Here is a 27160-nt window from a genome sequence, read left to right as displayed (position 1 = left end):
CGCCAGGGGGCGTCGCCTCGTCTGTCGGTTGTACGCTTTTCTGCTCACGTGTGACACTGACCCTCCACGTCTTCAGAGTGTGTCTCTCGGGTGTCGACCTGTGTTGTTCGGATAATTAATTCACAAAGTCTGCTCGCAAAACATGGAACACGAATACATAATACATTTTGAAATAACAAAGAACAATATATACAACACAGCTCGGGGTCCACAGCGCGGAGCACAGACACGTCGCTCGCTCCAACTGCTGCGTGCTGGTACACCGCTGTGTGCACGTACACGCACCTCATGCCGCTCGGCGGGGGCGGGAGCGAGGCGCGCGCGACAAGGCGCGCGCCGCCCTCCCCGCCGCTTGCTCTGGGGAGGGGGAGGGGGGGGGCGGCTCAGTCGTCGTAGGTGCAAATCCCGACGCCCGCGCCCGCCATCTTGCACGAGGCCGACGCGCCGCACGCTCCGTCCGCCTTCTTTTGGTCGCGGATCTGGCCGTCGACGACGTCCTCCGCGGGCGCGCAGACGAGCGCGCAGTACTCCTTGAGGGTGCCCGCCTCCTTGAGCGCGCACATCGGCTTGGCCGTCACCGAGCTCGGCACGTCGGTCGGACACGGCTTGAAGAGGGAGCACGCGGACGAGCAAAAGTCGCCTCCGAGGCCCTGCACCTGCACCTCGATCTCGTCGGAGAGGCATCCCGCCTTTGGGTCGCCGTAGTGCGTCGTCGTCTTTGGCGGAGGGCCGGGCGGCGTCGGCGGCGTCGGCGCCGCCATGTGCACCCCCTTGGGGTACGAGGCCTGCGACGAGATGCCGCACATGTTCTTCCCTTGCACGACGCGCACAAAGCCCTCCTCCCCCCACGTGCCGCCCCAGCTGTTCTTGATCTTCCAGTAGTCCTTGCCGGTCGCCGTGTCGGTGCCGTAGCCGACGACGAGCACCCCGTGGTCGAGCTCCTTGCCGCAGCTCGCCGAGTCGATGACGCCCGACTGGTACAGCTGGAACGCGCTCTTGTCCGCCTAGGGGGAGATGTGGGGAGATGTGGGGAGATGTGGGGAGATGTGGGGAGATGTGGGGAGATGCGGGGATATGTGAGGAGATGTGGGGAGATGTGGGGAGATGTGGGGAGATGTGGGGAGATGTGGGGAGATGTGAGGAGGTGTGAGGAGATGTGGGGAGGTGCGGGGAGATGTGGGGAGATGTGGGGAGATGTGGGGAGATGTGGGGAGATGTGGGGAGATGTGGGGAGATGTGAGGAGATGTGAGGAGATGTGGGGAGGTGCGGGGAGATGTGAGGAGATGTGGGGAGATGTGGGGAGGTGTGGGGAGGTGTGGGGAGATGTGGGGAGATGTGGGGAGATGTGTCGGGGACGAGCAGAGTGGTAAAGACCTCAATCGCCACAGAGACGGGCTGCTTTGCGACGGCGGCGCGGAGGGCGTCTTCGTCGCCCGAGGGAACGTCCTGCGCGCGCGGGCGGAGGGGGCGGAGATACGGCTGGGGCGCGGCGGGCGGGGATCGGGACAGGCCGACGGCGGCGGGGGCTGCACGGGCATCTGCCAGGGCTGCCGGGTGCGGCCGGCGCGGCGCGCCTTGTGCGACGTGAGCGACACCTCCCCGTTGCACGCCTTCTTGCAGGTGCCGGTGAGGCCGGCGCCCGAGGTGTAGGGGTACGTCGACTCGGTGCACAGCGGGTTGCCCTCCGCGATCCACTCGAACGCGTTGTCCATCAGGCCGCCCTTGCAGCCGTGGTCGCCGTTCGTGTCGCACTGCACGAGCTCCTATGGGGAGATGTGGGGAGATGTGGGGAGATGTGGGGAGATGTGGGGAGATGTGGGGAGACGTGGGGAGATTTGGGGAGATATGGGGAGATATGGGGAGACGTGGGGAGATATGGGGAGATATGGGGAGATATGCACGAGCTCCTCCTCAGAGAGCGAGACCAGCTTGCCGGTGGCGATCGCGAGGCCGCCCTCGACCGCGCCAGTCGTGGAGAAGGCCCAGCAGGAGCCGCAGTGACGCTGGTTCTTGACCGGCGTGACCGCGCCCTGCTTGACCCAGTCCACCGCCTTTGGCAGCGCGAGCGCGTGCTCCGTGTCCTTGAGGTGCACGCGGCGCGCATTCTTCGGGTTGCGGTTGAGGAAGAGCTCCGACATGACGGTGGTCGAGAACTGCTCCCAGGTCATGTCGGACCACTCGTTGTGCCCCAGCGTCCACGACAGGTTCTTGGCGTTGTGCGAGCGGATGATGGCGTCGTTAGACGACCACGCGGCAAGCGCAGACGCCTCGGCGTCGGTCGAGCCGTACGACTTGCCGTGCGCGGCCTTCCACGCGTTGAACCCGCCGATCAGCCCGTCGCCGGACCAGGCGAAGGCGCCCGTGCAGAGGGAGAGCATTACGGACGTCTCGAGGGAGGACAAGGTTTGGCCGCTCCCAAAGCGACCGCCTTTACTTCGAGCAAAAGAATTAGTATCAGGCGCGTCGAGCAGGCGCCCCGCACACCCCTCTCTTCCGTTCGCCTCCCGCCGACGCCCGTGCACATGCAACCCCGCCCAGCGCCGGCGCAGGCCCCTCAGCACAGAGCCGCCTCTCACACCCCTCCCCCGCCGCGCCTCTCCCTCCCTCCGCAGGTCAAGGACGAGCTGCCCGAGTTCGAGATGACCGCTGAGTACCTCGACCCGGCCGCAAAGTACGTCTTCAAGTATGGCATCGGCTACTCGGTCTTCCTCATCTTCATCTGGCCGTCATCGCGTGGGGCGTCTTCGACAAGGCCAACTACACGCTCTGGGCCTCGGTCGCCTACTGCTGGGGCTCGTCATCGTCGTGCTGCCCGTCTACGAGTCGTGGGGCTCGCTCTCCAACGTGCTGACCTGCACCAAGCCCGCGCCGGAGGCGAAGGAGTGAAGAGCTCGGCCAATATTCGCTACGCGCCCCCCTCCAGCGCCCGCAAGCGGGGCGGCGTGCCTCGCCCCCCTGGGCGCGCTGCCGGGAGAGCTGTGTGTGTGTGGGGGGGGGGAAGTGTTGCGTGCGGGGGCATGGCTGGGCGCCTGTGCGACGCGCTGGCCAACGCGCAGGAGCGCCCACTGGCCCAGCGCAAGCGGGGTCTTGTGTACAGTTGTGGGAGTTACGTGATGTGTTGTACACTTTGCTAGCATAAACTGTGAACCCAAGAAAACGAGGGTAGACCGGACGCGGACGGCTCGAGTCGTGTACTTGCTCGACCCTCGACCGCGGCCCGAGCTCCGGCCGCACATGAAAATGAACATGTACCCATGCCCTCGACAAATGCCCCCCCCCCCCCCCGCGCGCGCGCCTTCTCCGAGCGCCGCTCAGTCAGGCGCCCTTGAAATTTTGGGGCTTCTCGAGCGGCGGCCGGTGTGGACGCCGTTGTTTCGCAGCTCGGTCGGGGGAGGCGGCGCCCCTGCGTTTCGCTGTGGTCGGTCGAAAATATTGCTCTTCTCCGAGGGCCAGCCGCTCGTCGTCACCCTCGCGTGTGGCCACTTCCTCTGCCATGACTGCTGGCGCACCCCCCACTGTGAATTCACAGCTCCCGGTCCTCAAATAGCCCGGAACCCTGCCATGGTGGGAATCGATTCCCCGAGTCTGACGCGGCCGTGCTAGCGGTGGAGCGTGGCGAGGAGGAGGCGGTGCTGGCGTGGCTCGACAGCGGCGGGCGGGTCGACGCGACGTACGAGAGAGGCGAGGCGAGCGGCATCACGCTGTTGACGACCGCCGCCGCCAATGGCCACGATCGGGTGGTCGAGCTGCTGCTCCGGCGTGGGGCGAAGGTCAACTTGCAGAACAGCGACGGCGTCACCGCGCTGATGGGCGCCGCCTTCCAAGGCCACGAGCGGGTGGTCGACGTGCTGATTCGGCGCGGCGCTGAGGTCAACCTGCAGAGGAGCAACGGCTTCACCGCGCTGATGATCGCCGCCCTCTTCAACCACCCCGCCGTCGTGCGGCGCTTGCTGCGGGCGGGCGCAGACGCGGCGGCGCGCGATGAAAACGGCAAGACGGCGCTGCAGCTGGCCGAGAAGAAGGGCCACGCCGAGTGCGTCAAGGTCTTGTCGGAGGCGGCGGCGGCTGCAGACGGCCGGGCGGGGGCGGGCGGCGCCTCCTCGGGCGCGGCAGCGGCAGCGGTGGACGCGCCGCTGCTCGGCCAGCGAGTCGAGCTCGGCGGGCTCTCTGCCCGCCCCGAGCTGAACGGGCAGCGGGGCGTGGCGCGGAGCTTCGAGGGCGGGCGGTACGCGGTTGCGCTCGAGGGCGGCGGCGAGAGCGTGCGGGTGCGGCCGGGTAATCTGTCGGCAGCGGCGGCGGCGGGGCGGGCGTCGAGCGGTGTCGTGGCAGCCCCCGATGCGGTCGTGGCAGCAGCGGCTCATCGAGGCGATGAGGAGGCGCTGCTGGCGTGGCTCGACAGCGGCGGGCGGGTCGACGCGATGTACGAGAGAGGCGGCGTGAGCGGCATCACGCTGCTGATGGGCGCCGCCCGCTACGGCCACGAGCGGGTGGTCGACTTGCTGCTGCAGCGCGGCGCGGAGATCAACCTGCAGAGCAGCGTCGGCGACACCGCGCTGATTGGCGCCGCCGTGTACGGCCACGAGCGGGTGGTCGAGTTGCTGCTGCGGCACGGGGCGAAGATCAACCTGCAGAACAGTGACGGCGACACCGCGCTGCTGCTCGCCGCTGCCCGACGCCACGAGCGGGTGATCGACTTGCTGATTCGGCGCGGCTCTGAGGTCAACCTGCAGGACAGCGACGGCCGCACCGCGCTGATGTGGGCCGCAATCGGAGGCCACGAGCGGGGGGTCGACTTGCTGATTCGGCACGGCGCGAACTTCAACCTGCAGGACAGCGACGGCGGCACCGCGCTGATGGCCGCCGCCGGCAACGGCCAGGAGGGGGTGGTCGACTTGCTGCTTCGGCGCGGCGCTGAGGTCAACCTGCAGAGGAGCAACGGCTTCACCGCGCTGATGATCGCCGCCCTCCTCAACCACCCCGCCGTCGTGCAGCGCTTGCTGCGGGCGGGCGCAGACGCGGCGCCCACTGTCAACGGCAAGACGGCGCTGCAGCTGGCCAAGGAGCAGGGCCACGCCGAGTGCGTCAAAGTCTTGGCTGAGGCGGCGGCGGCGGTGGCAGACGGCCGGGCAGGGGCCGGCGCCTCCTCGGGTGCGGCAGCGGCAGCGGTGGACGCGCCGCTGCTCGGCCAGCGAGTCGTGCTCGGCGGGCTCTCGGCACGCCCTGAGCTGAACGGGCAGCGAGGCGTGGCGCGGAGCTTCGAGGGCGGGCGGTACGCGGTGGCGCTCGAGGGCGGCGGCGAGAGCGTGCGGGTGCGGCCCGGTAATCTGTCGCCGGCTGCGGCGGGGCGGGCGTCGAGCGGTGTCGTGGCAGCCCCCGATGCGGTCATCGCAGCAGCGGAGCGTGGCGAGGAGGAGGCGGTGCTGGCGTGGCTCGAGGGCGGCGGGCGGGTCGACGCGACGTACGAGAGAGGCGACGTGTGCGGTATCACGCTGCTGATGGGCGCCGCCGTGTGCGGCCACGAGCGGCTGGTCGAGCTGTTGCTGCAGCACGGCGCGAAGATCGACCAGCAGGACAGCGACGGCGGCACCGCGCTGATGTTCGCCGCCCGCAGCGGCCACGAGCGGGTGGTCGACTTGCTGCTTCAGCGCGGCGCGGAGATCAACCTGCAGAACAGCAGAGGCGGCACCGCGCTGATGAGCGCCACCTTCTTCAACCGCCCCGCCGTCGTGCGGCGCTTGCTGCGGGCGGGCGCAGACGTGGCGCCTACCTTTGACGGCAAGACGGCGCTTCAGTTTGCCCAGGGGGGGGGCCACGCCGAGTGTGTGCGCGCGTTCGAGGAGCACTCGTCGACCGCAGCAGAGGCGGAGGGGGAGGCGGCGGTCGCAGAATCAGCCGAGCAGGCGGCGGCCGCACGCGAGGTGGCAGCGGTTGCGGAGGCGGCGGAGGCGCGCAATGCTGCCGAGGCGGCGCTGCGTGAGGCGGTTGAGGCGTGCGAGCGAGGCGACGCCGATCTCGAGGCGCTCAGGGCGGCGATCAACGCGAACACCCAGGCCGCCGACGGCTCGGAGGCGCTGCGGGCGGCGCGGCGGCTGCGCGACGAGCTGGCGGAGCGAAAGACCCGCGAGGCCAGGGCGCTGAAGCGGCAGCGGCAGAAGGAGGAGAAGGCGGCGGCGAGGCAGGCGGCGGCGGCTGAGCGGGCAGCGGAGGAGGACGAGGCGCGGGCGGCGGACGAGGCGCGGGCGGCGGAGGAAGCGGATCGGGTGGTAGCAGAGGCTGCGGCGGCGCGGGCGGCGGAGGAGGCGGAGGCGGCGTCGCGGGCAAGGGAGGAGGCAGAGGCGCGGGCAAGGGAGGAGGCAGAGGCGCGGGCAAGGGAGGAGGCAGAGGCGAAGGCGAGGGAGGAGGCGGCAAGGGAGAGGGAGGAGGCGAGGGTGAGGGCGGAGGCGGAGGCGGCGGAGGTGGCGGCGGCGGAGGCAGCGGCGGAGGTGGCGGCCATAGAGGCGGCAGTGGCGGCCGTGGCGGCGGCGGAGGCTCAAGAGGCGGCGGCAGCGGCGGCAGCGGCGGCAGCGGCGGAAGCGAAAGCTTCGGCGAGTGTCGCCGCCCTCGCCGCCGCCGCCGCGCCGCCCGCCGCCGTCCCTCTCGACGAGCTCATTGCGGCGACCGACGGTTTTGCCGAGGCGCGCAAGGTGGGCGAGGGTGGCTTTGGGCGCGTCTACCGCGCCGACGCGCTGCTGTCGCTTCCTCGCGTCGCTTGCGGGTTCGCCGTCAAGACGGCGCTGGTTGGTGTCGGCGCCCAAGGCCTCGCCGAGCTGCAGAGCGAGGTGCGCACGCTCAGCGCGGCGTGCCACCGGTCCCTGCTCCCTCTCCTCGGCGTCTGCTTGGCGCCGGTGAGAGCGTGCCTCGTCTACCCCCTCTGCCGCGGCGGCAGCCTCGAGGACCGCATCTACCGCACTCCAGCCGCGCTGCAGCGGCTCCGCATGCTCGGCTTCGAGACGCCGCCTCCGCCGCTCTCCTCCGCCGCACGGCTCCGCGTGCTGCGCGACGCGGCGAGCGCGCTGCACTACCTGCACACGCTCTCTCCGATGATCCTGCACCGCGACGTCTCGGCGGGCAACATCCTGCTCGACGAGCGCGGCAACGGCTACCTCGCCGACGTGGGCCTCGCGCGCGCGGCAGAGGCGACGGCCGGCAGCAGCCAGCAGGTCTCGCACCTGTCGACGCAGCGTATCTTTGGGAAGCCCGGCTACATGGACCCGATCATCACGCAGGACAACCAAGCTTCGCAGCTGACCGACGGCTATGCGCTCGGCATCACGCTTCTCGTCGCCCTGACCGGCCGCGGCGCCGTCGGCTTGCTCAACGCGTGCGACGATGCATTGGAGGAGCCCGACACGGCGGAGAGCATCGCGGCTGCCGACGCGGGCTGGTCGGCGGCGCAGGCCGAGGAGCTGGCGCGGCTGGTGGTCGGGCTGGCTCTCGTGAGGAAGAAGAGGCGGATGCCGCTCGCAGACGCATTGCCGCGGCTGGAGGCGATCGTCGAAGCGGCGGGGGAGGTGGAGGAGACGGCTGGGGCCGAGGAGCGCCAGTGCGACCTCTGCTACGACGCGCCGCGCTCGGTCCGCTTTGCATGCGGCCACGCGCTGTATTGCGAGACATGTGCGCCGCGCGTGCTGGAGCGCGACACCAACTGCCCGACTTGCCGCCAGCCGGCGCTTCCCATCGCCGCAACTGGGCGGCTGGTGGCGGCGCAGGCGACGTTTGTCCACCAGCCGCCCTCGCGCACCGTGCCCCAGGCTCAGCCTGCAGGCGCCTCGGCGGCGGTCGGTGGGCGAGGCGGGCGAGGCGGACGCGGTGGGCGCGGCGGGCGCGGTGGGCGTGGGAGGCGTGGCGCTGGTGGCTCGTAGCTGGTTTACATAACAGTACCCCGATATTCGTTCGTCAACCCCCACATCGATGCGGTAACTGGTCTAGTCAGGGTTTGTGGAGAGTAAGGACCACGGAAAAGATTGATTCTCGCCCCTGTAACTATTGATATTGATTATTGACAGCATCCCCTCTAACTATTGACAATATATTGTTATTGACACATTGATCGCTGATTTGTCCCAAACATTGCCTAGAGATGGAGGGGCTGAAACTGAAAAAATCGCGAGTTCCCCAAGGCGATTCGTTTAATGCGGTTTAAGCGATTTCGAAGCGATTTTGGCCCGTTTTTAACGATTTAGAGCCACTTTCAAGCCCAGGTGCCAGGATGGATGGACCCCCATCGCTGGATATATTGATATGTAGTCCAACCTGACGGGTCCTGACCAGCCCAGGCCCAGCCTCTTCTCTAACTATTGCCATATATATGTTGATATTGATCGCCTCTCTAACTATTGGAGCGTTTCGTCCATTCGTCCATCTCGGAGGCGCAATTGTGAATAGTGTCACTAGGGAGTGGGGAGTGGGGAGTGGGGAGTGGGGGGCGCGGGTGAGTGATGAGCGGTGAGTGATGAGTGGTAACTAGAGCGCGTAAAATTCTTTTGTGGCAAGCTTTTGCAGTCGAGCGCAGGTGTGTATTCTTTTGAGAGCGCCTTCGTTGTTAATAGTACAAACCCAATGGTCCTCTGCGAGCGGTCCTTCGTTGCAGACGCACACACGCACACGCCACGCCGCACCGCGCGCCCGCCCACCGCCCCGCCCAGGCGGGAAAGAGGTGGGGAGATGGGACAGCGAAGGAGGAGCACGAGCACGTATGGGAGGGTTCAGTAATGCGCCACGCTGCCCGGCGTCTCTCACTTTCCGGGACAGCCCCGCCCTATTCTTTTTGCTTGGGGCGGCCAGCATGCCGGGTAGGTAGGGTAGGTCTGGGCGCTCCCGTCGGGTTTTCCCCTCTCTTCACGCCGGAATTTTCAAAAAAGAAATTTTCGGCGAAAATCACGACGTCAACCCTCCCCAAGTGGGTGATCTGGTGCTTGTAGGGCTTGATAGTGGCCTGCCATGTCACAGGAAGGACTGTGGTTGCAGGAGAGTACCACCAGCCATCACTTTAGTTGGTATAGTGATCTGTGATCTGTGAGGGTCCGCCCGCAGGCGCGTTTTGTATACCGAGGCGGTGCCCGGTGCCGAGCGCAGGCCGGAGCCCACAGGTCGGACCTTAAGACAGCATTGTAGATCCCTGGGCGAGGGTGATGGAGAGGGCGGTCTGTCGGCGCGCTAAACCGTAACCCGCCGGGGCGGGCCGGATCCACGCGCTGTCGGACCGCCCTGTCGGAGGTAGACCGCTCGTCTAGCCAATCAGCCTTAAGCGAGCGGTCTGGCCGTTGGAATGGCCGAGTTTGGTGGACTTGCGTCCTCGCATCGATCGTGGTTACAAGTAAGTAGCGTTATGAACAGAACACCCACCATGAACCCCGTTCATCGGGAAGGGGGAGGTCTGTGACCTGCCTATTCGCCCGGCATGTGGGGGCATGCGCGGCCTTTCGGAGCCCCCTTCCTCTGTCGGCTTAGTACGGTTGGTCAGCGCGTCTCCGTCTGAAATTATCTCTAGGCTTCCGTGGGGCGGGCCCTCCTTTCGTTGGCGCTCCCGCTTCCTCTGCGCTTTCGTCATCTGCTCCTCGCCCTCGTCATGCTGCTGGCTCGCCCCCTCTCCCTGACTCATCGAATCGCTCCGTTCGTTGGTATAGAGCTCTAGTACCCCACCTTCACCCATCACCGATCCCGTGATTTCTTTTTTAGTTTCCCATAAGTAGGGTAGGTAGGTAGGGTAGGTAGTGCTCCCACGTTGCTTGACTATGTCAAGGAACGCCGTTTACAAGGCCGTTTAGGGGTTAACAACGGACGGCGCTCTCAAAAAAATCCCAGCTCCAAGGGAGTCGCTCTCGCTAACGAAGCATACGCGACGCTACTTCGACAGAGAGCCTCGCCCCCAGACCGGGCAGGCCGTGTTGATCGGCTCCATTTCGCAGCTCGTCTTGACCTCGCTATCGTCGTTGAGCCATGTGTGCAGGCAGCGGTAGTGGAAGGGGCTCTTGCAGCAGCGCGTGGCGCCCCAGCTGTTCAGGTCGCGGCACTGCAGACGCGCCTCCGGGTGCGAGCTGAGGTCGTCGAAGCAAATGACGCACTGAGGGGCCTGCTCAGCTGCAGCTGCAGCCACGGACACGCCCGCAACTGCGGCAGCCGCCTCCACCTCAATCTCCGACCTCACCCCCCGCCTGCTGGATTGCCTCTGTGCCAGCAGCAGTAGAAGGCGCAGGCGGTGGCGGCGGTGGAGGCAGTGCAGCGTGGTCGCTGGTGTCCCTGCCCGCCTCCCTGCGGGCGAAGAAGAGCGCCGCCTCCTCGGCGGTGGCAAAGCAGCCGAGGAAGGCCATCTTGTCTCCCACCCTCACCTTCAGCTCGTACTTCTTGCTGCCTCGCTCCTTCGGGCGGTAGCAGACGCCTTTGTAGCCAGTGCTGTTGCTGCTGGCGGTGAGGGTGAGGCCCTCCCTCGCCGCCTGTCGTATCGCCTCAGCGCCAGCCGCAGTGGGAGCCGCGCGAGGCTGCAGCAGCTTGGCGGCGTCGGCGCGGCCGTACTCTGAGCGAGCGTAGGCGGTAGCCGCCTCTTTGGCGGTGCCAAAGTAGCCGAGGTGGACAAACTTGCTGCCAGTCTGCACCCTCGCCTGGAACTTGTTTTTGCCACTGTGGTAGGACACGCACTTGTAGCCGGTCGTGTTGTTCTTGGAGATGGCTGGGATCAGCACGTGCTCGCCGAGCAATGTGTAGCTGCGCCGTGAGGACTCGGCTGGGGCGTCGGACGAGGCGGCTTGCATCCGATAGGATTTGTCAGCAGCTCCTGGGTTCCAACTTTTTCCGGGGTAATGGGGCGCGCATGTCAGCGAGGAAGTTGCGGGGAGAGCCATGTCCATCCCGTCTTTCCACAGCGGTGTTGTTCACAGCCTTGTTATTGAGAGAAGCGCCCCTTGCGGAGCGGTTTTAGGTATATTGAGCGGTGAGTGACGTTAGGTAAAATTCTTTTTTGACAAGACTCACACTTTCCCGCTGTTTCTTCGCCGCCGGCTCCCCGCTTCTGGGGAGAGATGGGAGAGAAGACGCTTCTTTATTATTTGGCCGTCCTCGCCTTTGCCGCGTGCGGCCTCGCCGTGCTCGTCGCCGCCGCGTGGCGGCTCCTCGCCGCCGCGTGGGGCCGGCGGTGGCAGCTCTGCGAGTGCATCCTCGGCGCGAGCGACTGCTACCTCCTCCCCGACTCGTATTGCGCCGCCGCGATCGGCTCTGTATTGGTCGCTGACGAGGACGTGTACGAGGGCGAGCTGAGCAGCGACGACGACGACGCCGCTCACGGCCACAGCCACGCGCACAGCCACGGGCCGCGAGAGGTGGTGGTCGTCGAGCAGAGGTGGGCGGTCGTGGCCGGCGCCTGCGGCGACCCGGGGAGGGCGATGGTGCGGGCGCTGGCCGACCAGGGCTTCAGCCTCCTGCTGGCCGACCCCAGCGCCGACCGCCTCGCCGCGATCGCCCTGCACACGCAGCGGCGGCTCGAGCGCGGCTGGAGAGGCGGCGTCTGGGCAAAGACTCGCGAGATGCCGTCCTGCGTGCGGGTGCGCTGCACGGGCGAGCTATCGGACGTGCGGGCCGTCGAGGAGGCTGCGGCGGCGCTGCCGGCCGGCGCCCTCCGCCTGCTAGTCCTCGCCTCGGCCGGCCCTCGGCCAGAGGTGCCGCCGGCGCAGGCGGCGGAGGACTCGCGGATCTTACTTGGGCCGCTGTGGAGCGCAAAGCTGGCGCGCGCCCTGTGGCCGCGGCTCGCCGAGGGCTGCGCCGGCGGCCGCCGCGCCGGCCTCCTCTTCCTCGCCGAGTCGGACGAGTGCGGGCCGCCGGCCGCCACGCCGCTTGCGGCGGTGCACGCGGCGACTCTGGCGGCGCTCGCGTCGACGCTGCGGGCCGAGGCGCGGGGCCTCGGCTTGCCGCTCGACGTGCTGGCTTTGCCGGCGGACGCGACTCGCGAGGGGGCTGACTTGGCGCGGGCGGCGCTGCTGCTGTTGCCGACGGCGCAGCACGCGGCGATGGTCCCGCTGCTATCCGACGCGCTGTGGGAGGCCGCTGTCCCGCAGCTTTGGCGCCGCACCGCCGCCCGCATGGCGGCTTGCTCGTCCACCACAACAAGGCGCACAGCCGAGCAGCCCGGCACCAACAAGACGGAGTGACGGCACGTCAGCAGCTGCCTTCCCTTGCACAGAGCTTGCAGCTTTCATGAAGTTACTTTCACGACGAGGCCACACTAGTCACTACAACCTTGACGGTGTATGTATCACTCTCCCGAGGAGCAGAATCCTGAGAGACTAGAAAGAAAAAGCAAAAACTTACAGATATCTCGTGGGTCGCGTTCCCTTGGTAGCTGTGTGGCGGGGGCTGCCGAAGCCCTCGTAACACGTAAGGCTATAAGGGAACGCGACCCACACAAAGCACCAAAGTTAGGCATACCCCCCGGCGCAGTGTCCCCCGCTATGTGTCGCCGTTCGTCGGGGCACGCAATCCTGTGCAGTCAGGGCAAGTGGGGGCGGGGTGGAGTGCCCAGAGTCTATACCCTGCTCCCTGGGACCTCTCCGCCCAGTCCGGGGGTGCGTCGAACCTTCCACATCACCCTGTCGGAAGCGGCGTGCCGGTGGAGGCACGTCCGGGTTTTGGAAGTAAAGATATATTACTTTTTACAGATATCTCGTGGAGACGGTATAGAGACACGGACGGCGCGGTCCACGGCGCGCACCACGGGCGAGCGCGAAGATGACTCTGTCGTGTGTCGCTCAAGCTCTCCCGAGACCCGCGCCCTCAGGACAGCCCCGGGCAAAGCCGCTCGCGCAGCCCCCCCCGCCCCGCCCCCCCCACAATAAGACCCGGAGACCAGCCCCACTATCGAAACCGCGAGGTCCGTCGCACGGCGGGAGAGCATCACGCGGCGCGCGCGCCGGCGCTCGCTCGCGCCGCGGTGTTTGCCAGCGAAGGCGAGGCACTGAGCGGCCACCGGCCGAGAGCGCCCGCGCGGGCCACTATGCATCCGCCGTTCCACGAAGCACGCGGGAGGGGGGAGGGGCAGAGCGAGGATGGAGCAAGGTTGCGAGTCTCACTAAAACGGCGTCCGCTCACATCAGCACGCACTTGTCCTTGCGCCGTGTCGGCTTGTACTCCAGCACATACTTGAGCTGCACCTTGTTAATCGCGCCGCGCCGTCTCTTCCTGATGAAATCGACGGCGTCGCCTGCATCCACCCCCGCCTGCCGCGCGTGGGGGCGCTCGCGGTTGGAGGAGGCCCGGTCGCGAGGGACGGGCGCGCGGGCGGAGGGAGGAGGGCGACAACGGCAGCGGCGGTGCGCGGGAGGGAGGCGCGCTGGCGGCGGCTGGAGGCGGGCGCAGCGTGAGAGGCGGCGCCTCGATAAGCGCAATCGCAACCAGCAGCGGCGCGCGCCTGCAGCGCAACAAGCAGCAGGGTGCGAGGTCGGAGGGGGGGCGGGAGCGGGGCGCGAAATCGCGGGGCGAAGGGCGCGCCCGAGCCCTGCCACGCAGTGCACAGCAACGGTCGCCTCGTCCGCAAAGCACAGGTCCAGCCAGCGCGAGATGAGCGGTAGCGGCGGCGCCTCCCCGTCGGGGAAGCTGAGGTCGTGCTCGCTGATGCCCGCGCCAGCCACCTTGGCCGGGTCGTACGAGCACCCCTCGCAGCAGCGCACCCACGTGCCGACGCCGAGCCGGCGTGCCTCCTCGAGATAGAGAGAGAGGTTCGCATCTGTCGGCGCGTCCATGATGAGGAAGCGGCCACACTGGTGGTCGATGAACGTTGGCGGATTCTGCAGCCTTGAAGCAAGGCGCGCCATCGCTGCTCGTGATCGCGAGCGCCGCCGTGCGCATGCAGCGCGCCGCGCAGCGCGACGTAAAAGGGGAGCGCGGCCCTTTGGATGCGGAGCCCACCTTCTTCTTCACAGCCTTGTTATTGAGAAGAAAATACTTTCAGGCGGTCCCGGCTGTTTTTTTCCCAAAAACTCAGTCCCGGCTGTGTATGGCGATCCAAGGACGAACCAGTGGAAATCCCGTTGTCAGCCGTCACGATGCACCCGAAGGGGACCCCAGCGCCGGCCCTCGGCATCATCAGTGAAGGCACAAGTGTTCGAAGAGAGAGAGAGTGGACCTGAGCAGAAGAAGAAGCGACAAGGGAAAGAACGACGAGAGTGGGACGACCGCGAGGTGGCATGAAGGTTGCAGCGAGAATCGGCGAGAGACTGCGAAGAGAGATAGGAAGAGGCGGACGCCCAAGGGTGGGCGACGGCTAGCGCACCACACCCCTCTCCTTAAAATCCCTGTGTGGTGGCGGCGTGCCGTCCTCCCATCCCTCCCTTGGGTTGTCCGTTTTCTTTCTTTCTTTCTGGCGATCCGCCTCCACTTGAGCACTTGAGCACTGGATAGGGTCGATTCCGCATGGTACGGGACCCCTCCACTCTTTGTTGCTCGCTCGCCCGGGCGGAGGGCATTCTCGATGTGCTGAATCAGGCTGTTGCGCCCGCCCACCGTGGGGAAGTACCCTGTGCAAAGAATTTTGTGCAAAGAAAGAAAGAAAGAAAACAGACAACCCAAGGGAGGGATGGGAGGACGGCACGCCGCCACCACACAGGGATTTTAGGGGAGAAGTGTGGGGTGCTAGCCGTCGCCCACCCCCTCGGGCGTCTACCTCTTTCTAGCTTCGCAGTTTCTCACGTGCCCAGTCCTGTGCCCAGTGTTGTGCGAGGGAGTTTTGTTGTAAAATTCTCACCAATTCTCCAACCTTCATGCCACCTCGCGTTCTTCCCACTCTCGTCGTTCTCTCTCCTGCTGTCTCTTCCCCTGACTCATCGCTCTCCACGGCCTCGCGTTCTGAGACGCCGCTGTCGTCTGCCGATCTCTTGCTGTCTCTGCTTCTCTCGCCTTTCTGCGTAACTCCGCTCTCCTCTCCGCTGTCACTTGTAGTGAGCGTCGGGCTGGTGGTTCGACACCGAGTTTGAAAGATCTTTGCGTATTTTGGTCCCTCGAGTTTATCGAGCATTCCTCGCGCAAGGACCACATTTCTCACTCCCACCGCGATCATATCCCGCCATGTCATGTCGTTGCTCAGGTCCACTCTCGTTTCGAGCACTTGTGCCTCAACGGTCGGTGTTGGCACTGGGGTTCCCTTCGGGTATATCGTGACAGCTGACGGCGGGATTTCCGCTGGTGTTTCGTCCTCCTCGGGGTCGTCTTCCCCGGCTTCCTTCCGCTCGGCTCTACGTTCGGTACGTTCGGCGTGGCTCACCCTCCATGCCGTGAACAGGCGCTTTATCCACTCTATATTCTTCTCTCGTTCCTCTGCCCGTGCCTTGGTCTTGTCGTTGTTTCGCACCCATGTCTGTATGGCAATCGAGGCTGCCTTCCCTGTAGTTCACTCGTCACCTCTCCCGCGAGCTCCCCTCTCTTTCTTTCGGGTATGGGGTCCGTGAGTGCGGGCAACGCAGCCCGTACCAACTGGCCCAAAAAAGTTTCTTTCACCGGCGAATAAATAAATAAATAAAACGGACACACCAAACAAGGGGTGGGAGAAGGACAGGGTCCCCACCTGCGCGAGCATGTGCGAGAGAGCACTTGGAGCACTTGGAGTGCAGTCGGTAACCTCACATCCAGGGCCGAGGAGCTAAGAAGCGCACCCAGCGGGCCGAATGATCGGCATCGGGTTACGGGCAAGAGAGCCCTAGCCCTGGGGGTGCGCGTTCGCAGGGAAGGGGCCGTAAAGTAAACACGGGTCTCCGAGGGTTAGTTCCGTGTACCGGGTTTCCCCTTAACTGCAGAACGCCCCCTCTATTCGGAGCTAACAGACACACAACACTGTACTCCACGCACGTACACGGATACGCCTCATGTGCGCCCACCCGGCTCCGGTCCCAGAGTCCCTTCCTTCGCCCGTCGGGGCAAGCCCTCGTCTCGTCCCGGTCCCTTGCTCGCCTTCCGGGCGTTACCAGACTGCCTCTGCAGTCGTTTCTGATGCCTCTTCCTCGGCTGTGGCCTCGACTCCGCTTCGCCTTCGACTGGTACCGCAGCCTCCGAGAGCGTCGACGACCCGGCCGGGGTCTCCCCGGGCGAGGACGGCGGCATTGGGTCGTGTCGCCTCCCCTCCCAGGGAGGACGGGCCCACTCTCCCTGGTCGACGGGTCGCGCCCGCACCCGCGGTCTCTCTATCGTCCTCGGCTCGCCCCTCCCCTCCGCCGGCTCCTCTTCAGGCCGTCGGGGAGGCGTGGCCGGGCACGGGACTGGCGCGCACTGGCACTAACACTTTCTCTTTCACAGGTAAGGCAAGGCTAAGGTATAAGGTAAGGTCTCCACACACACAAAGTCGAAAGTGGTGGGGCAAGGGGGGGCAACCCTCGCATCTCCACGCGCCCGGACACGCGGGCAGGAGCCCCACGGCATTCCCCGGCATTCAGCAAGGCCCAGTGCACGTGGTTGAGCAGACCTGCTCCCGCACCCCACTGGCTCCCTCCCAGACACAACCCGCACACAATAACTCCCCGCCCGCGCCGCGCTGAATGAGGCAGCGCTCGTGCCGCACAAGAAATGTTGAGTCTCAGCGGCCGTGGCCTCTCAGCAGGAGCAGCTCTCTACGAGCGCTCCTGGGCCGCATCCGCCGCCATCCTGGCTGCAACCGCCCTGGCGATCGAAGCGGCCGCAGCGGCACCCCTTGCCTCCGCAGCGGCCGCCGCCTCCTCGAGCGCTGTCTCGCTCCCTTCGAACGCCAAATCGACCCTGTGCGACGCCGCCTTGGCCTCCTCCAACGCCGCCTCGGCCTCCTCCAACGCTGCCCTGGCGTCCGCCTGTGCCGCCCTGGCCTCCGCCCTCGCCACCTCGGCAGCCGCCAGCGCCGCCACGGCAGCCACCTCCTCCGCCTTGTCCGCCTCCGCCTCCTCTTCCGCCTCGTCCGCCGCAGCGTCCAAGCGCACCGCCTCGGCCACCTCTGCCGACGCCGCTGCCTGGCTCTCCGCCGTGATGCCGAACCGGATCCTCTCCTCGTGACACTTCTCGAGAAGCCTGATCATCCTCTCCTCCTCGGCCTTCTTCGCAGCCTCGGCTGCCTCCAACGGCGCCTCGGCGCCCTCCTCCGTCTCCTGCGACGGCCCAGCCGCGCCCGCCCCTCCGCCCTTCTTCTTCTTCTTGCCCTTCTTGCCCTTGGCGCGCTTCTTCTCCGCCTCGACCTCCGCCAACAGCTCGTCGGCGTGCCGCGCCGCCTCCTTCTCCGCCGCCGCCCGCTCCGCCGCCCTCGCCGCCGCCCCAGCAGCCCGCGCCGCCTCCTTCGCCGCCTTCTCGGCCGCCGCCTCGGCCGCCGCGTGCTCCTCGAGGGCGCGCATGCACTCGGCGTGGCCCTTCTCCTTGGCCCATTGCAGCGCGGTGCCGCCCATCTTGCCATCCGTAGTGCACAGCGTCGTGTCTGCGCCCGCCCTCAGCAGCTGACGCACGACGGTGGGGTAGCCGAAGGCGGCGGCGAGAATCAGCGCGGTGTCGCCGTCATTGTCCTGATGGTCGATCTTCGCGCCGAGCCGGATCAGCGTGTCGACCACCCGCTCGTAGCCTTCATCGGCGGCCAGCATCAGCGCTGTGCTGCCACTTTTGTTTCCCTGATCGATCTCCGCGCCGTGCCGCAATGCCAGCTCGACCAGCTTCTCGTGGCCGTTCACGGCGGCGAGAATCAGCGCGGTGGTGCCCCTGCTGTTCTCCAACGAGACATCTGCACCGCCCCGCAGAAGCGCCTCGGCCAGCTCCGCGTGGCCATGGGCCATTGCGAGCATCAGCAGCGTCATGCCGCTCGCACGACGAGAGCCGATACCAAAGGTGTGCTCGAACGTCTCGTCCACCCACCCGCCGCCGTCGAGCCACGCCAGCACCGCCGCCTCTTCGCCTCGCCGCGCCGCTAGCACGACCTCCTCAGGCACCGTCGCGCTGCTCGGTGCGGCTTCCGTTCCACCCTCGCCGCTCGAAGCAGAGTACGCAGCACTAGCGCCCGCCTCCGCCTCGCCTGCGGGTGCGCCGCCCGCCCCTGCGCCTGCGCCGCCCGCCTCGGCCGACGGCGCCTTGCTCCGGCCAGTCACCTCCCCGAGATACGTCCTGAAGGCCTCGTAGCACTCGGCGTGGCCCTCCTCCTTGGCAATCTGCAGCGCTGTCTCACCGTCCGTATTGCGCAGCTTCATGTCTGCGCCCGCCCGCAGCAAGCGAAGCATCACGGCGGGATGGCCGTTGTCAGCGGCGAACATCAGCGCGGTGTCGCCCTTGTTGTCCTGCATGTCGATCTCCGCGCCGTGCCGGACCAGCGTGTCGACAATCCGCTCGTGGCCTTGGTAGACGGCGGTCATCAGCGCAGTGCAGCCAACCTTGTTTCCCTGATCGATCTCCGCGCCGTGCCGCAATGCCAGCTCGACCAGCTTCTCGCGGCCGTTCGCGGCGGCGAGGCTCAGCGCGGTGCCACCGTTGCTGTGCTGCAACGAGACATCCGCGCCGCGCCGCAGAAGCGCCTCGGCCAGCTCCGCGTGGCCATTGGCCACTGCGACCATCAGCAGCGTCATGCCGCTCTCACGAGAGCCGTCACAAAACGTGTACTCGAACGTCTCGTCCACCCACCCGCCGCCGTCGAGCCACGCCAGCACCGCTCCCGCTTGGCCATCCGTGGCGGCGTTCCGAATGCTTGCAGGGACGTCGCCGCCGCGCTCCGCGGACAGCGAAGGCGGCGCGGCGCTGGCGCGGGCGGGCGAGGCGGACATTGGAAACGTATGTATGGGATCGAAGGCGAAACACAGTCAGTCCAACGGCGCCAAAAGAAAGAATGACGCCCCGGCACCCCACTCCCTCCCTCCGACACAATTTGCACACAATGATCCCCCGCCCGCGCCGCGCGCAAGAGATCATGCAAGAAATGTTGAGTCTCAGCAGCCGTGGCCTCTCAGCATGGAGCAGCTCTCTATGAGCGCTCCTGGGCCGCATCCGCCGCCATCCTGGCTGCAACCGCCCTGGCGATCGAAGCGGCCGCAGCGGCACCCCTTGCCTCCGCAGCGGCCGCCGCCTCCTCGAGCGCTGTCTCGCTCCCTTCGAACGCCAAATCGACCCTGTGCGACGCCGCCTTGGCCTCCTCCAACGCCGCCTCGGCCTCCTCCAACGCTGCCCTGGCGTCCGCCTGTGCCGCCCTGGCCTCCGCCCTCGCCACCTCGGCAGCCGCCAGCGCCGCCACGGCAGCCACCTCCTCCGCCTTGTCCGCCTCCGCCTCCTCTTCCGCCTCGTCCGCCGCAGCGTCCAAGCGCACCGCCTCGGCCACCTCTGCCGACGCCGCTGCCTGGCTCTCCGCCGTGATGCCGAACCGGATCCTCTCCTCGTGACACTTCTCGAGAAGCCTGATCATCCTCTCCTCCTCGGCCTTCTTCGCAGCCTCGGCTGCCTCCAACGGCGCCTCGGCGCCCTCCTCCGTCTCCTGCGACGGCCCAGCCGCGCCCGCCCCTCCGCCCTTCTTCTTCTTCTTGCCCTTCTTGCCCTTGGCGCGCTTCTTCTCCGCCTCGACCTCCGCCAACAGCTCGTCGGCGTGCCGCGCCGCCTCCTTCTCCGCCGCCGCCCGCTCCGCCGCCCTCGCCGCCGCCCCAGCAGCCCGCGCCGCCTCCTTCGCCGCCTTCTCGGCCGCCGCCTCGGCCGCCGCGTGCTCCTCGAGGGCGCGCATGCACTCGGCGTGGCCCTTCTCCTTGGCCCATTGCAGCGCGGTGCCGCCCATCTTGCCATCCGTAGTGCACAGCGTCGTGTCTGCGCCCGCCCTCAGCAGCTGACGCACGACGGTGGGGTAGCCGAAGGCGGCGGCGAGAATCAGCGCGGTGTCGCCGTCATTGTCCTGATGGTCGATCTTCGCGCCGAGCCGGATCAGCGTGTCGACCACCCGCTCGTAGCCTTCATCGGCGGCCAGCATCAGCGCTGTGCTGCCACTTTTGTTTCCCTGATCGATCTCCGCGCCGTGCCGCAATGCCAGCTCGACCAGCTTCTCGTGGCCGTTCACGGCGGCGAGAATCAGCGCGGTGGTGCCCCTGCTGTTCTCCAACGAGACATCTGCACCGCCCCGCAGAAGCGCCTCGGCCAGCTCCGCGTGGCCATGGGCCATTGCGAGCATCAGCAGCGTCATGCCGCTCGCACGACGAGAGCCGATACCAAAGGTGTGCTCGAACGTCTCGTCCACCCACCCGCCGCCGTCGAGCCACGCCAGCACCGCCGCCTCTTCGCCTCGCCGCGCCGCTAGCACGACCTCCTCAGGCACCGTCGCGCTGCTCGGTGCGGCTTCCGCTCCACCCTCGCCGCTCGAAGCAGAGTACGCAGCACTAGCGCCCGCCTCCGCCTCGCCTGCGGGTGCGCCGCCCGCCCCTGCGCCTGCGCCGCCCGCCTCGGCCGACGGCGCCTTGCTCCGGCCAGTCACCTCCCCGAGATACGTCCTGAAGGCCTCGTAGCACTCGGCGTGGCCCTCCTCCTTGGCAATCTGCAGCGCTGTCTCACCGTCCGTATTGCGCAGCTTCATGTCTGCGCCCGCCCGCAGCAAGCGAAGCATCACGGCGGGATGGCCGTTGTCAGCGGCGAACATCAGCGCGGTGTCGCCCTTGTTGTCCTGCATGTCGATCTCCGCGCCGTGCCGGACCAGCGTGTCGACAATCCGCTCGTGGCCTTGGTAGACGGCGGTCATCAGCGCAGTGCAGCCAACCTTGTTTCCCTGATCGATCTCCGCGCCGTGCCGCAATGCCAGCTCGACCAGCTTCTCGCGGCCGTTCGCGGCGGCGAGGCTCAGCGCGGTGCCACCGTTGCTGTGCTGCAACGAGACATCCGCGCCGCGCCGCAGAAGCGCCTCGGCCAGCTCCGCGTGGCCATTGGCCACTGCGACCATCAGCAGCGTCATGCCGCTCTCACGAGAGCCGTCACAAAACGTGTACTCGAACGTCTCGTCCACCCACCCGCCGCCGTCGAGCCACGCCAGCACCGCTCCCGCTTGGCCATCCGTGGCGGCGTTCCGAATGCTTGCAGGGACGTCGCCGCCGCGCTCCGCGGACAGCGAAGGCGGCGCGGCGCTGGCGCGGGCGGGCGAGGCGGACATTGGAAACGTATGTATGGGATCGAAGGCGAAACACAGTCAGTCCAACGGCGCCAAAAGAAAGAAAAAAACGCCCCGGCACCCCACTCCCTCCCTCCGACACCATCCCTCCCTTGGGGGACCCTGTTTTCTTTCTTTCTTTCCTCCCTCCGACACAATTTGCACACAATGATCCCCCGCCCGCGCCGCGCGCAAGAGATCATGCAAGAAATGTTGAGTCTCAGCAGCCGTGGCCTCTCAGCATGGAGCAGCTCTCTATGAGCGCTCCTGGGCCGCATCCGCCGCCATCCTGGCTGCAACCGCCCTGGCCATCGACGCGGCCGCAGCGGCACCCCTCGCCTCCGCAGCAGCCGCCGCCTCCTCGAGCGCTGTCTCGCTCCCCTCCAACGCCGACCCGGTCCCGCTCAGTGCCGCCGCCGCCGCCTCTAGCGACGCCTTGATTTTCTCAAACGCAGCCCTGGCCTCTCCATGCGCCGCCCTGGCCTCCGCATGCGCCGCCCTGGCCTCCGCCCTCGCCACCTCGGCAGCCGCCAGCGCCGCCACGGCAGCCACCTCCTCCGCCTTGTCCGCCTCCGCCTCCTCTTCCGCCTCGTCCGCCGCAGCGTCCAAGCGCACCGCCTCGGCCACCTCTGCCGACGCCGCTGCCTGGCTCTCCGCCGTGATGCCGAACCGGATCCTCTCCTCGTGACACTTCTCGAGAAGCCTGATCATCCTCTCCTCCTCGGCCTTCTTCGCAGCCTCGGCTGCCTCCAACGGCGCCTCATCACCCTCCGCCGCCGCCATCGTCTCCTGCGACGGCCCAGCCCCGCCCGCCCCTCCGCCCTTCTTCTTCTTCTTGCCCTTCTTGCCCTTGGCGCGCTTCTCCGCCTCGACCTCCGCCAGCAGCTCGTCGGCGTGCCGCGCCGCCTCCTTCTCCGCCGCCGCCCTCTCCGCCTCCCTCTCCGCCGCCCCCGCAGCCCACGCCGCCTCCTTCGCCGCCGCCTCACCCGCCGCCTTGGCCGCCGCATGCTCCTCGAGGGCGCGCACGCACTCGGCGTGGCCCTCCTCCTTGGCAATCTGCAGCGCCGTCCTGCCGCCTCTAGACCGCAGCGTCATGTCAGCGCCCGCCCGCAGCACGCGAAGCACCACGGCGGGATGGTTGTGGAGGGCGGCAAGCATCAGCGCGGTGCCGCCGTTGCTGGCCTGCAGGTTGATCTCTGCGCCATGCCGGATCAGCGTGTCGACAACCCGCTCGTGGCCTCTGTAGGCGGCGTCCATCAGCGCAGTGTCGCCGTCGCTGTACTTCTGATCGATCTCCGCGCCGTGCTGCAATGCCAGCTCGACCAGGTTCTCGTGGCCGTTCGTGGCAGCGAGAATCAGCGCAGTGCTGCCGTCGTTGTTCTGCAACGAGACATCTGCACCGCGCCGCAGAAGCGCCTCGGCCAGCTCCTCGTGGCCATTGGACATTGCGATCATCAGCAGCGTCATTTCGCTCTCACGAGAGCCGTCATCAAAGGTGTACTCGAACGTCTCGTCCACCCACCCGCCGCCGTCGAACCACGCCAGCACCGCTCCCGCTTGGCCATCCTTGGCGGCCTTCCGAATGCTTGCAGGGACGTCGCCGCCGCGCTCCGCCGACGGAGGAGGCGGCGTGCGGCGCGCGGCGCTGGCGCGGGCGGGCGAGGCGGACATTGTCACCGTGTACAGCTCTACCCGTCAGCCCAGCCAGCACCGAGGGTTTTACCGTCGGGTACTTATTTTAAGAGCAGGTAAACAGCAATAGATCCGGCCCTCAAGCGGCCTAATCGATACCCAGCCCTCACGGAATCGGTCCCTTGTTGTACAGCAATCGATCCTTCACAGTGCCCGTCCTGCCAACTTGCCGAGAATCGGTCCCCCAGGTCACCTGTGGCGCGAAGCTGATGTCTCCCGCCCTCGGCGCGCCCAACGCGCAGCGGCGGCAGACCACCCCCTCCGGTTCGAGGGGCGCCTGGAGCTGAGCGGGCTGCCTCCGCCAGAGTTTGGCTCGCCCACCGGCGGGCTGTCACCCTGCCACGGGTCGCAAGCCCTCTGCCGGCCGGAGCGCAGGCTGCGCGGGCTTCCAGCAATTGGTCCCTTGGCAAGCGCGAATCGGTCCCCCTGGCTCCAGGAACTGATCCGGCACTACACCCGGATCTATTGCTGTTTACCTGCTCTTAAAATAAGTACCCGACGGTACCAAGCTGCCAACCCTATTCACGCACTGTGCGCAAAAGACCACACCAACCAACCAACTGTTTCCGGGCCCGAGTGCGCGAAGTGCGGGACCAGCCAACCAGCCTCCTGGGCCGGCCAGGGTCCTGCCAGGGTCGCCCACGGGTCAAAAATTTCTTCGCTCCGCGTATTCAACACGTAGGACATCAAAATGGGTCAAAATGGGCTATTTCACGCCTCTTCAGGCTCCCAGATCCATCTTCTCACCACTGTCCATCCTGAAATTGCGTCACGAGGGTCACAGTGGCCTGTTAGACGCGCTGGGGTGCCAGGGGAAGGAGCCGTTACGACCGTTACGGCGTGGCCGACCGTTACGCGAGTGCGCGAAGTGCGGGACCAACCAACCAACATCTGGAGGCCTGGAGTGCGCAGAGTGGGGACCACCCAACCAACCCAGGGCCCGGAGTGGGTGAATAGGGTTGGCAGCTTGGTAAAACCCTGGGGTGCAGGTGTACTGTGCTGCATGAATGGTTGGGCAAGTGTGAACAGCAGCTCGTGGCCACGGCGCCGCAGGCCCTGTTGATGGGTCCAGGTGATAGCCCTGGATAGGCAATGCATACGCCTAGTTGGGCCTCAGATCGCCCGACCGCTTCCCGGTGCTCTGTGGTCGGATTTGTGACGCCGCCGCACCGCGCCGCGGCCGGGGGCCCTCTGGAGGCCGAGGATGGCCGTGGCGGACCGGGACGAGCTCTGGGAGGTTCAGTGTCAGTGTATACATTGTAGAGACTGGCCATGTGCACAATATCTCTCAGTCTAGCTAAGCCAGGGGAGGCGATTCCGGGGCCGTACAGCAGCTTGATGGTGCTTCGCCGGCGTGCGTCCCGGAGCGGTCCCGGTTGGGCGGTCCGGGGGAGAAAACTCAGGACAACGCCGACACCGCTCTGATTCGACTTTTTACTTCAAACAAAGACAGTGGCACGCGCCGCGGCGCGGTGCATGCCACTGTCAGGAGCGGATCCGTCAGTTAGTTGTATTCACGCCGGGATCGTGTCCTGAGTAACTTGCCCAACCATTCCTCCAGCAGAGTACGGCCCTTTATAGGGGCCTAGAGAACACAACCGCCTCTCTCTTTTCAGTGTATGTAGCTCTTAAGAACATACCGTAGGTGAACTGCTGACAGGGTTTGCGATGAGGAGCGATCCATATTTGGCTTAGGAAATTGTCTCAGGAAATGGTCTCAGGATATTTGGCTTAGGATATTGTCTCAGGATTGGTCTCAGGAATTTGTCTCAGGATATTTGGCTTAGGATATTCCCTCAGGATAATTGGCTTAGGATATTTGGCTTAGGAAATTATCTCAGGATATTTGGCTTAGGATATTTGGCTTAGAATATGGTCTCAGGATATTTGGCTCAGGATATTTGGCTTAGGATATTCCCTCAGATATTTGACTTAGGATATGGTCTCAGGATATTTGGCTTAGGATATGGTCTAAGGATATTTGGCTCAGGAAATTGGCTTAGGAAATTTTCTCAGGATATTTTCTCAGGATTGGTCTCAGGACATAATCTCAGGATATTTGGCTTAGGATATTTGGCTGACGGTCCAGGCCACCCTCAGGGATGCCTAGATCTGAGGGCAGAAGAGAGAAGATTGAGTGCACACTAAGCCAGAGTTTTGTTCCTTCGGTGGAGCCCGCGGGTGGAGCCCGCGGGGCGCACCACGCCCCAGTAATGGTTGCCTCCGCTTGGGACTTTTGGCGCAGCATTGGCAGCCCGCGGCACGTCTGCGCGCCGATGGTCGACCAGTCCGAGGCCGCGTTCCGCGTCCTCACCCGCTCACTCGGCGTGCAACTCGCCTACACACCCATGCTTCACGCGCGGCTGATGGTGGAGGCGCCGGCCTACCGTGCGCACACCTTCGATCCCGAGCCGGACGGGGTCGACCGGCCACTGGTGGCACAGCTCGCAGGGCACGACGCGTCGGTTCTCCTCGCCGCGGGCCGGCTCGTGCAGTCGCACGTCGACGCGGTGGACATCAACTTTGGGTGCCCGCAGGGGATCGCTCGGAAGGGGCGGTACGGAGCCTTCCTCCTCGACGAGCCCGAGCTGGCCGTCTCGCTCGTCCGCGCCCTCGCCGAGGGGCTCGACGTGCCGGTCACCGCAAAGGTGAGATCGTCCGAGATTGTCCGAGAGATTGTCCGAGATTGTCCGCAAAGGGAGGTCACCGCAGAGGTTGTGGCTGCTCCCGTCGGCGGCGAGCGCTGCGAGGGAACAGTGTCACACACCTCCGGCGCGAACAGGTGCGGCTGCTCCCGTCGGTGGACGCGAGCGTCGCTCTCTGCCGCCGGATGCAAGAGGCTGGCGCCTCGGCTCTGTGCGTGCACGGGCGCACCAAGGAGCAAAACAAGCACCGCTCGGGCCCGGCGGACTGGGCCGCGATTGCTCGCATCGTCGAGGCGCTCGACATCCCCGTCATCGCAAACGGGGGCATCGCGACCGCCGACGACGTTGCCGAGTGCCTCGCACGCACGGGCGCCGCGGCGGTGATGTCGTCCGAGGCGCTGCTGTGAACGGCGTCTCTTCACACCGGCCCTCCTGTGAACAGGCGCCGCGGCGGTGATGTCGTCCGAGGCGCTGCTCGAGAACCCCGCCCTCTTCTGCGCCAACGTCGACCCCGATTCGGGCGCCTACCTCGACCAGCCCGAGCTTGCGCGCCGCTACCTCCGCGTGTGCCGCCAGCTACCGCCGCCGACCCTCGGCCACGTCCGCTCGCACCCGCCCACCCGTCCTCACGAATGCCTCGTCTGGAGAGAGACAGCGCCACCCACAACCAGGCTCCGCATACAAACAACAGCCAGGCTCAGCACGCCCCTCTTCTAGGTCCGGTCGCACCTGTTCAAGCTGCTGCACGCCCCTCTGCGGCACCAGCCGCTGCTTCGTGAGGACCTCCTCGAGGCGAGATGTAGCGGAGAGATGGCCGAGGTGCAGCCGAGAGTCGGCCGAGGTGCAGCCGAGAGACGGCCGAGACACACTGCGTCCGCCGTGTCGTACTTCACCGGTCACTTGCGGGCGACTTGTGCCTGCATTCATCCATGACTCTCAGTCAGCGCTTTGATCCCAATCACGACACATGCGTGACTCGCCTAGTGTGGAGACGCCGTGACCCGTGGGGCCTCCTTGTCCTAGCACGGGGGTACCCGTGACAGCAGCAGCATTGTGCCTGCTCGGCGACCTCGCTCGACGACGTCGAGCTAATTAGTTAAGTAATTATCACGCATCAATGAATTAATTAGGCGACCTCGCTCGACGACGTCGAGCCCGTCGTCGAGCGGCTGGCGGCGTGCTCGCACCACCAGCCGGCCTTCCACACGCCGCGCTTTGACGCCGCCGCGTCGTGGTACTGGCGCCACCGCACCGCGGCGGTCTCGGCCGACGGCGAGCTGGGCGAGACGCGGGGGGCGGGCGGCGCGTCTTCGCCCGAGTCGCGTTCGCGGGCCGAGCTCGAGGCGGCGGCGCTGGAGCGGCGCGATCGGCGGCGGAGGGAGAAGAAGCGGCGGCGGCGGCAGCGAGGGGCCGCGTCGGTGGCGGCGGCACCCGCGGTTGCCGTTCTCTGACACGTGCATGTGTTTCACCTATGTCGGTGCTCGGTGTGCGCCGCGCGGCTGTTGTACATGTCTTGCGTTTCGGGTTTCGCGTGTCAGTGGTGTCGTCTAGCTCGGTGATAACGCTATACACAAGCCCACATATCCGTATCGCGCCGGACCGCACGCGCCGGCCCGCGCGGACGCACGACTGCACATGTGCCAGTGCGCAGTGGTGAGTGGAGAGTGGAGATATAAACGCGTAACATATGATTATGAAACATAATTTTGTGTGTGT

General features: G+C 66.4%; 8 protein-coding genes across 8 annotated transcripts in view; 4 read left to right on the top strand and 4 right to left on the bottom strand.

Annotated features, from left to right (window-relative positions):
• The window catches only part of EMIHUDRAFT_212824 (hypothetical protein), a gene marked incomplete at both ends in the record, with an annotated part of 3029 nt that extends 2910 nt beyond the window's left edge, over positions 1–119 (top strand). The window contains one exon of the mRNA XM_005765478.1: positions 77–119. Coding sequence (XP_005765535.1) covers positions 77–119 — 43 coding nt within the window. The remainder of the gene's footprint in view (positions 1–76) is intronic.
• Positions 120–143: 24 nt separating this feature from the next.
• Positions 144–2415, bottom strand: EMIHUDRAFT_437163 (hypothetical protein). Its single transcript, XM_005765477.1, has 4 exons — positions 1903–2415; positions 1576–1764; positions 1376–1447; positions 144–1004 (listed from the first exon to the last, which is right to left on the bottom strand). Exons 1-4 carry the CDS (start codon positions 2377–2379, stop codon positions 384–386), a joined length of 1359 nt encoding a protein of 452 aa, XP_005765534.1. The 5' UTR covers positions 2380–2415; the 3' UTR covers positions 144–383.
• A 4227-nt stretch (positions 2416–6642) lies between these two features.
• Positions 6643–7362, top strand: EMIHUDRAFT_66911 (hypothetical protein; the record flags this gene model as incomplete). Its single annotated transcript, XM_005765476.1, has 1 exon — positions 6643–7362. A coding segment is annotated over one exon (720 nt), but the record flags the coding sequence as incomplete, so codon positions are not given.
• A 132-nt stretch (positions 7363–7494) lies between these two features.
• EMIHUDRAFT_311291 (hypothetical protein) lies at positions 7495–7902 on the top strand (the record flags this gene model as incomplete). Its single annotated transcript, XM_005765475.1, has 1 exon — positions 7495–7902. One exon carries the CDS (start codon positions 7495–7497, stop codon positions 7900–7902), a length of 408 nt encoding a protein of 135 aa, XP_005765532.1.
• A 1891-nt stretch (positions 7903–9793) lies between these two features.
• On the bottom strand, positions 9794–10879 carry EMIHUDRAFT_437161 (hypothetical protein; the record flags this gene model as incomplete). The annotated part of the gene is made up of 1 exon (XM_005765474.1): positions 9794–10879. A coding segment is annotated over one exon (709 nt), but the record flags the coding sequence as incomplete, so codon positions are not given.
• Positions 10880–12661: 1782 nt separating this feature from the next.
• EMIHUDRAFT_452021 (hypothetical protein) lies at positions 12662–13836 on the bottom strand (the record flags this gene model as incomplete). The annotated part of the gene is made up of 2 exons (XM_005765473.1): positions 12662–13242; positions 13537–13836. 2 exons carry the CDS (start codon positions 13834–13836, stop codon positions 13111–13113), a joined length of 432 nt encoding a protein of 143 aa, XP_005765530.1. The 3' UTR covers positions 12662–13110.
• A 2781-nt stretch (positions 13837–16617) lies between these two features.
• EMIHUDRAFT_103914 (hypothetical protein) lies at positions 16618–21890 on the bottom strand (the record flags this gene model as incomplete). Its single annotated transcript, XM_005765472.1, has 3 exons — positions 16618–17208; positions 19008–19553; positions 21408–21890. 3 exons carry the CDS (start codon positions 21888–21890, stop codon positions 16618–16620), a joined length of 1620 nt encoding a protein of 539 aa, XP_005765529.1.
• A 3089-nt stretch (positions 21891–24979) lies between these two features.
• Positions 24980–27033, top strand: EMIHUDRAFT_437158 (hypothetical protein). Its single transcript, XM_005765471.1, has 5 exons — positions 24980–25447; positions 25582–25839; positions 25913–26044; positions 26162–26236; positions 26575–27033. Exons 1-5 carry the CDS (start codon positions 25013–25015, stop codon positions 26893–26895), a joined length of 1221 nt encoding a protein of 406 aa, XP_005765528.1. The 5' UTR covers positions 24980–25012; the 3' UTR covers positions 26896–27033.
• The last annotated feature ends 127 nt before the right edge of the window (positions 27034–27160 follow it).

This window comes from Emiliania huxleyi (assembly GCF_000372725.1).
Source record: "Emiliania huxleyi CCMP1516 unplaced genomic scaffold EMIHUscaffold_55, whole genome shotgun sequence".
NCBI lineage: Eukaryota > Haptophyta > Isochrysidales > Noelaerhabdaceae > Emiliania > Emiliania huxleyi.
Note: the sequence above shows the minus strand (reverse complement) of the source record. Positions and strands in the feature narration are given on the sequence as shown.